This window comes from Octopus sinensis, linkage group LG19 (assembly GCF_006345805.1).
Source record: "Octopus sinensis linkage group LG19, ASM634580v1, whole genome shotgun sequence".
In the NCBI taxonomy this organism is placed as follows: Eukaryota; Metazoa; Mollusca; class Cephalopoda; order Octopoda; family Octopodidae; genus Octopus; species Octopus sinensis.
Genome location: NC_043015.1, coordinates 48,728,280 through 48,737,413, shown reverse-complemented (window position 1 = coordinate 48,737,413; position 9,134 = coordinate 48,728,280). Strand labels below are relative to the sequence as shown.

The following is a 9,134-nucleotide window of genomic DNA, read 5'->3' as shown; positions in this document are numbered from 1 at the left end:
CACTAAAGGATGAAGGGAATCTATACACAATTAAATGGAGACTCCTTGAATAGCTGGGGTCCTACATAAACAGGAGCAAACGATGCAAGTTTTGCATAGCAGAGTGGGAAAGGATTCTAATAGTCTAGCTAGATGTGGGGATCCTTCTAAATTCCAGAGAAGTCTTTGGTCTTTGTCCACATTTTAAATGCTACTTAGTTCATGTGTGGAATTCCCCATTTGTTGATTTAGAGCCGTAAAAAATTTGTCAACTGATCAGAAAATTTTCAGCTCTTCCCCATAGTTATATATGTGTATGTATGGGAGGGCATAGCTATTGATCGTAGCAGGTGGAGAAGGATTGTGCACGAGGGGACAGCTACTTTTGAGAAATCTCGAGTTGTGCATGAGAAAGTAAAGAGGGATGTCAGGAAGGGCATCGCTGTTACACTTCCAGATGGGAAGGGTCTTCCTTTGATGCTGACATGCAGTGTCTGTGCAAGACCCTGCCTCAGTAAAGCTGGACTCAAGAGTCATCTTCGTAGTCATAAAGCAAGACAGATGAGTGACATCCTGGCTACTGGTGGTAGTGTAACACACCATACCGATCATATCTGTCAGGCATGTGGAAGAGAGTGTAATTTGGCAAGAGGACTTAAACACCATGTAAAGGTAAGTGAAGCCCAGTTACAACTACAGCCGGCTATTACCGGTAAAGGTTTTAGCTGCCAATTCTGTACAAAACATTGTAGATCTTTAGCTGGGCTAAAAAGTCACATTCAATCACAGCACCAATAACAGTTAAGCTTCATGCAATGGCCGTACTCGATAACGAGGGGGCAGCCACCATGTATGTGTGTGTGAATGTATGTATGTATGTACGTACGTACGTATGTGTAGACAGCAACTCTAGCTGTTAACCATGAACTATGAAATAACTTTCTCAGCTTATCAAACCTTGATATAGGAAAAATTTATAATCTTCTATGTTAATAAACCATTATTGTTCCTGAAGGTTTTTTATACCTTCTATGGACAGCTTGAAGCTTATAACTTCCTACACCCTGATGCTTAGATCTTACCTGTACATATATATATATATACATATCTATGAGGGTGCATGTGTGTGTAAGTGTGTGCAGTTTCCTGTACATTTGTTGTAACAAACAAAAGAAAATACATGCAACACATAGTGTGATAATATTCAATTTATTTGGATGAAAATCACCTGAATCATTGCTCTGAGGGATTCAGCAAATGGTTCAAACATCTGTATTTGTGTAGAGATATGTATTCAGATAACATATAAATATATACGTAAATTATAATGAAGATGATGATGATGATGAAGATGATAATTATATATCTGTATCTATCTATCTATATATATATATATATAATATATATATATATATTATATATATATATATATATGTGTATGTATGAATATATATATATATATATATGAATATATATATATATTTATATGAATATATATATATATTTATATGAATATATATATATATATATATGAATATTATATATATATATGAATATATATATATATATATATGAATATATATATATATATATATGAATATATATATATATATATATATATATATATTTATATGAATATATATATATATATATTTATATGAATATATATATATATATATTTATATGAATATATATATATATATTTATATGAATATATATAATATATATATTATATGAATATATATATATATATTTATATGAATATATATATATGATATATATATTTATATGAATATATATATATGATATATATATATATATGAATATATATATATAATATATATATATATATGAATATATATACATATATATATGAATATATATATATATATACATACACAATTGCAGCGTGGAAGGTGTTTATAAGCCATTTAAGAAACACACAAAACCGTTAGATTCACTTCAACATTTAAGTTTAATTTGTCAAAATATTTTCGGCGCTTTGAGGCCGTGACATGTTCACTGCCAAATCTTCTTGCTGCATCACGAAGCTTTGTCAGTGAACATGTCGCGGCCTCAAAACGACGAAAATATTTTGACAAGTTAAATTTAAATGTTGAAGTGAATCTAACGGTTTTGTGTGTTTCTTAAATGGCTTATAAACACCTTCCACGCTGCAATTGTTTTCGTTCCAGATTATGATCTCAGATCAAGTCACTCGCTATGCAAGTACATCTCTGTAATATATATATATGATTATATATATATATATATGGTTATATATATATATAAATATTTATATATATATATAAATATTTATATATGCATGTATGAATATGTATATATAAACACACACAAGTCGTAAAGTCAATTATCTGTTCAAAACTTAGGCTTGAGTGTTATGTGTGTCATGTTTGAGCTTTCTGTTTTGGTTGAGCTTTCTGTCTGGTTTGATATTTCCGTCTTGTTTGGTCTTTCCGTCCCGTTTGGTCTTTCCGTCCCGTTTGGTCTTTCCGTCCCATTTGGTCTTTTCGTCTTGTTTGGTCGTTCCATCACTTTTGATCTTTCTGTTTTGTTTGACATAAGTGTCACGTATGATTTAGTTGACTTGTATTTTGTTGCTTCCACGTGTAATTCCACGAGATGAACTTTTACATGGGTAAACAGCTTCTCAGACTTCAACTCACGTAAATCATACTTCAAATTACTTAATCCATCTTTATTAAAATTTCTGTTACGTAAAAGCTTATATCTGAAACACAATAAATATATCCTGATAAAACAACACTTAATTCAGTGATATTGTGCATACGATATACATGTATAATATAAATATAATTCACACACCCACACACATATTATATATATATATACATACGTGTGTATGCATGTGTGTATATATATATATATATATATATAAATATACACACATACATACATACATGTATAAGTGTGTGTGTGTATATATATATGTAAATATACTTTTCTACTCTAGGCAAAAGGCCCGAAATTTTTGGGGAGGGGGCCCATTCGATTAGATCAACCCCTGTATGCAACTGGCACTTCTAAGCATTTTGCCCAACATGCTAACATTTCTGCCAGCTTGCTGCCTTTCAATATATGTAAATATTGAACAATGGTAATGAGTGGTCAACACTACATGGGTAAACAAAGATACATTATTTGTGTATTAAGGCTACCATTGGTTTCATGCTAAGGAATGCCCGACAATTACCAAGCCTATTATCACATGGAACATTTATGTTCATCTCCAGTTTGGATTAAAACACAGAAAGTCACAATAAAATCACATGAAATTTTCAGTAAACGAAAGGGAAACAAGACATCAAGGGAAACAAACTGTGAATGTTTATTTCCCTTCAATTCGACTTTTGGAAAAATTAAATTATCAGAATGCAATATATAAGAAAACGAACCCAATCACTTATAATTTTATCAATGTTGAAGCAAAAAATTAAAGCTACAAATCTTAAAATTGAAGAGAGAATAGAATGACATGTTTAAAAAATTTTTTTTGTAACTCTGAAAGATCATAAAGACAATTTTGCACAAAATTTTAGCTGTAGATTAACAAATTCCACAAAAAGCAAAATAGGCATTACTCATCATAATCATCATCGTTATCTTGATGTCTTGTGTTTTCGTTTATCAAAATTCTCATGATTTTATTGTGACTTTCCATGACATTTCATACTCTAATCCAAAATTAACAAATTCCACAAAAAGCAAAATAGGCATTACTCATCATAATCATCATCGTTATCTTGATGTCTTGTGTTTTCGTTTATCAAAATTCTCATGATTTTATTGTGACTTTCCATGACATTTCATACTCTAATCCAAAATTAACAAATTCCACAAAAAGCAAAATAGGCATTACTCATCATAATCATCATCGTTATCTTGATGTCTTGTGTTTTCGTTTATCAAAATTCTCATGATTTTATTGTGACTTTCCATGACATTTCATACTCTAATCCAAAATTAACAAATTCCACAAAAAGCAAAATAGGCATTACTCATCATAATCATCATCGTTATCTTGATGTCTTGTGTTTTCGTTTATCAAAATTCTCATGATTTTATTGTGACTTTCCATGACATTTCATACTCTAATCCAAAATTAACAAATTCCACAAAAAGCAAAATAGGCATTACTCATCATAATCATCATCGTTATCTTGATGTCTTGTGTTTTCGTTTATCAAAATTCTCATGATTTATGTGACTTTCCATGACATTTCATACTCTAATAAAAAATAACAAATTCCACAAAAAGCAAAATAGGCATTACTCATCATATCATCATCGTTATCTTGATGTCTTGTGTTTCGTTTATCAAAATTCTCATGATTTTATTGTGACTTTCCATGACATTTCATACTCTAATCCAAAATTAACAATTCCACAAAAAGCAAAATAGGCATTACTCATCATAATCATCATCGTTATCTTGATGTCTTGTGTTTTCGTTTATCAAAATTCTCATGATTTTATTGTGACTTTCCATGACATTTCATACTCTAATCCAAAATTAACAAATTCCACAAAAAGCAAAATAGGCATACTCATCATAATCATCATCGTTATCTTGATGTCTTGTGTTTTGTTTATCAAAATTCTCATGATTTTATTGTGACTTTCCATGACATTTCATACTCTAATCCAAAATTAACAAATTCCACAAAAAGCAAAATAGGCATTACTCATCATAATCATCATCGTTATCTTGATGTCTTGTGTTTTCGTTATCAAAATTCTCATGATTTTATTGTGACTTTCCATGACTTTCATACTCTAATCCAAAATTAACAAATTCCACAAAAAGCAAAATAGGCATTACTCATCATATCATCATCGTTATCTTGATGTCTTGTGTTTTCGTTTATCAAAATTCTCATGATTTTATTGTGACTTTCCATGACATTTCATACTCTAATCCAAAATTAACAAATTCACAAAAAGCAAAATAGGCATTACTCATCATAATCATCATCTTTATCTTGATGTCTTGTGTTTCGTTTATCAAAATACTCATGATTTTATTGTGACTTTCCATGACATTTCATACTCTAATCCAAAATTAGCAAATTCCACAAAAAGCAAAATAGGCATTACTCATCATAATCATCATCGTTATCTTGATGTCTTGTGTTTTCGTTTATCAAAATTCTCATGATTTTATTGTGACTTTCCATGACATTTCATACCCTAATCCAAAATTAGCAAATTCCACAAAAAGCAAAATAGGCATTACTCATCATAATCATCATTGTTATCTTGATGTCTTGTGTTTTCGTTTATCAAAATTCTCATGTGATTTTATTGTGACTTTCCATGACATTTCATACTCTAATCCAAAATTAACAAATTCCACAAAAAGCAAAATAGGCATTACTCATCATAATCATCATCGTTATCTTGATGTCTTGTGTTTTCGTTTATCAAAATTCTCATGATTTTATTGTGACTTTCCATGACATTTCATACTCTAATCCAAAATTAACAAATTCCACAAAAAGCAAAATAGGCATTACTCATCATAATCATCATCGTTATCTTGATGTCTTGTGTTTTCGTTTATCAAAATTCTCATGTGATTTTATTGTGACTTTCCATGACATTTCATACTCTAATCCAAAATTAACAAATTCCACAAAAAGCAAAATAGGCATTACTCATCATAATCATCATCTTTATCTTGATGTCTTGTGTTTTCGTTTATCAAAATTCTCATGTGATTTTATTGTGACTTTCCATGACATTTCATACTCTAATCCAAAATTAACAAATTCCACAAAAAGCAAAATAGGCATTACTCATCATAATCATCATCGTTATCTTGATGTCTTGTGTTTTCGTTTATCAAAATTCTCATGATTTTATTGTGACTTTCCATGACATTTCATACTCTAATCCAAAATTAACAAATTCCACAAAAAGCAAAATAGGCATTACTCATCATAATCATCATCGTTATCTTGATGTCTTGTGTTTTCGTTTATCAAAATTCTCATGATTTTATTGTGACTTTCCATGACATTTCATACTCTAATCCAAAATTAACAAATTCCACAAAAAGCAAAATAGGCATTACTCATCATAATCATCATCGTATCTTGATGTCTTGTGTTTCGTTTATCAAAATTCTCATGTGATTTTATTGTGACTTTCCATGACATTTCATACTCTAATCCAAAATTAACAAATTCCACAAAAAGCAAAATAGGCATTACTCATCATAATCATCATCTTTATCTTGATGTCTTGTGTTTTCGTTTATCAAAATACTCATGATTTTATTGTGACTTTCCATGACATTTCATACTCTAATCCAAAATTTAGCAAATTCCACAAAAAGCAAAATAGGCATTACTCATCATAATCATCATCGTTATCTTGATGTCTTGTGTTTTCGTTTATCAAAATTCTCATGATTTTATTGTGACTTTCCATGACATTTCATACTCTAATCCAAAATTAACAAATTCCACAAAAAGCAAAATAGGCATTACTCATCATGATCATCATCGTTATCTTGATGTCTTGTGTTTTCATTTATCAAAATTCTCATGATTTTATTGTGACTTTCCATGACATTTCATACTCTAATCCAAAATTAACAAATTCCACAAAAAGCAAAATAGGCATTACTCATCATAATCATCATCGTTATCTTGATGTCTTGTGTTTTCATTTATCAAAATTCTCATGATTTTATTGTGACTTTCCATGACATTTCATACTCTAATCCAAAATTAACAAATTCCACAAAAAGCAAAATAGGCATTACTCATCATAATCATCATCGTTATCTTGATGTCTTGTGTTTTCGTTTATCAAAATACTCATGATTTTATTGTGACTTTCCATGACATTTCATACTCTAATCCAAAATTAGCAAATTCCACAAAAAGCAAAATAGGCATTACTCATCATAATCATCATCGTTATCTTGATGTCTTGTGTTTTCGTTTATCAAAATTCTCATGATTTTATTGTGACTTTCCATGACATTTCATACTCTAATCCAAAATTAACAAATTCCACAAAAAGCAAAATAGGCATTACTCATCATGATCATCATCGTTATCTGATGTCTTGTGTTTTCGTTATCAAAATTCTCATGATTTTATTGTGACTTTCCATGACATTTCATACCTAATCCAAAATTAACAAATTCACAAAAGCAAAATAGGCATTACTCATCATAATCATCATCGTTATCTTGATGTCTTGTGTTTTCGTTTATCAAAATTCTCATGTGATTTTATTGTGACTTTCCATGACATCATACTCTATCCAAAATTAACAAATTCTCCAAAAAAGCAAAATAGGCATTACTCATCATAATCATCATCGTTATCTTGATGTCTTGTGTTTTCGTTTATCAAAATTCTCATGTGATTTTATTATGACTTTCCATGACATTTCATACTCTAATCCAAAATTAACAAATTCCACAAAAAGCAAAATAGGCATTACTCATCATAATCATCATCTTTATCTTGATGTCTTGTGTTTTCGTTTATCAAAATACTCATGATTTTATTGTGACTTTCCATGACATTTCATACTCTAATCCAAAATTAACAAATTCCACAAAAAGCAAAATAGGCATTACTCATCATAATCATCATCGTTATCTTGATGTCTTGTGTTTTCGTTTATCAAAATTCTCATGATTTTATTGTGACTTTCCATGACATTTCATACTCTAATCCAAAATTTAGCAAATTCCACAAAAAGCAAAGTAGGCATTACTCATCATAATCATCATCGTTATCTTGATGTCTTGTGTTTTCGTTTATCAAAATTCTCATGATTTTATTGTGACTTTCCATGACATTTCATACTCTAATCCAAAATTTAGCAAATTCCACAAAAAGCAAAATAGGCATTACTCATCATAATCATCATCGTTATCTTGATGTCTTGTGTTTTCGTTTATCAAAATTCTTATGATTTTATTGTGACTTTCCATGACATTTCATACTCTAATCCAAAATTAACAAATTCCACAAAAAGCAAAATAGGCATTACTCATCATAATCATCATCGTTATCTTGATGTCTTGTGTTTTCGTTTATCAAAATTCTCATGATTTTATTGTGACTTTCCATGACATTTCATACTCTAATCCAAAATTAGCAAATTCCACAAAAAGCAAAATAGGCATTACTCATCAAATCATCATCGTTATCTTGATGTCTTGTGTTTTCGTTATCAAAATTCTTATGATTTTATTGTGACTTTCCATGACATTTCATACTCTAATCCAAAATTAACAAATTCCACAAAAAGCAAAATAGGCATTACTCATCATAATCATCATCGTTATCTTGATGTCTTGTGTTTTTGTTTATCAAAATTCTCATGATTTTATTGTGACTTTCCATGACATTTCATACTCTAATCCAAAATTAACAAATTCCACATAAAGCAAAATAGGCATTACTCATCATAATCATCATCTTTATCTTGATGTCTTGTGTTTTCGTTTATCAAAATTTTCATGATTTTATTGTGACTTTCCATGACATTTCATACTCTAATCCAAAATTAGCAAATTCCACAAAAAGCAAAATAGGCATTACTCATCATAATCATCATCGTTATCTTGATGTTTTGTGTTTTCGTTTATCAAAATTCTCATGATTTTATTGTGACTTTCCATGACATTTCATACTCTAATCCAAAATAGAGACAAACACTGATGTGATAGGTTTGATAATTGTTGAGGTATTTCTTAACATGAGACCAATGGTAGCCTTAATGCACAAATAAAGTATATATATATATATATTTATATATATATATATGTATGTATCTCAACCCATGCCAGCATGGTAAATGAACGATGATATGTATGTATGTATGTAGAAAATACGTATATGTAATGTAGTATATGTATTGGGTCATCCCATAAATAATGCAATTTTTTTAATACCATTTATTTTTCAAAATTGAGATAAACAATGATCTTTTTTAATCTAAGATATACTCTCCTTCATTTTCTACAATGTCCTTCCATCTATCTGGCAGACTCGCAAGGCTCCTCTTCTAAAATTCACTTGACCGTGATGAAAAATACTCCCCCAGTACTCTTCTGACCTCGTCTATAGAATTCATAT

The 9,134-nt window shown here is 29.6% G+C and overlaps 1 protein-coding gene across 3 annotated transcripts; it reads right to left on the bottom strand.

Annotated features, from left to right (window-relative positions):
• Positions 1-2,284: 2,284 nt before the first annotated feature.
• On the bottom strand, positions 2,285-6,759 carry LOC118767116. Of its 3 annotated transcripts, none has more exons than XM_036511168.1 (2): positions 6,655-6,759; positions 2,285-2,731 (listed from the first exon to the last, which is right to left on the bottom strand). In XM_036511168.1, exons 1-2 carry the CDS (start codon positions 6,732-6,734, stop codon positions 2,359-2,361), a joined length of 453 nt encoding a protein of 150 aa, XP_036367061.1. In that variant the 5' UTR covers positions 6,735-6,759; the 3' UTR covers positions 2,285-2,358. The 3 variants fall into 3 exon arrangements, 2 of the variants coding, with proteins under 2 accessions (XP_036367061.1, XP_036367060.1); XM_036511167.1 differs by lacking the exon at positions 6,655-6,759 and adding an exon at positions 3,603-4,185; XR_005003011.1 differs by lacking the exon at positions 6,655-6,759 and adding an exon at positions 4,431-4,458 and having other exon boundaries at positions 2,418-2,731.
• Between the last annotated feature and the right edge of the window lie 2,375 nt (positions 6,760-9,134).

Coding starts and splice junctions, on each gene's coding strand:
- LOC118767116 (XM_036511168.1), bottom strand. CDS start 6,734: ATGGAAAGTCACAATAAAATCATGAGAATTTTGATAAATGAAAACACA. Junction 2,732..6,654: donor AACGATGATGATTATGATGA/GTAATGCCTATT, acceptor ATTGTGTTTCAG/ATATAAGCTTTTACGTAACA.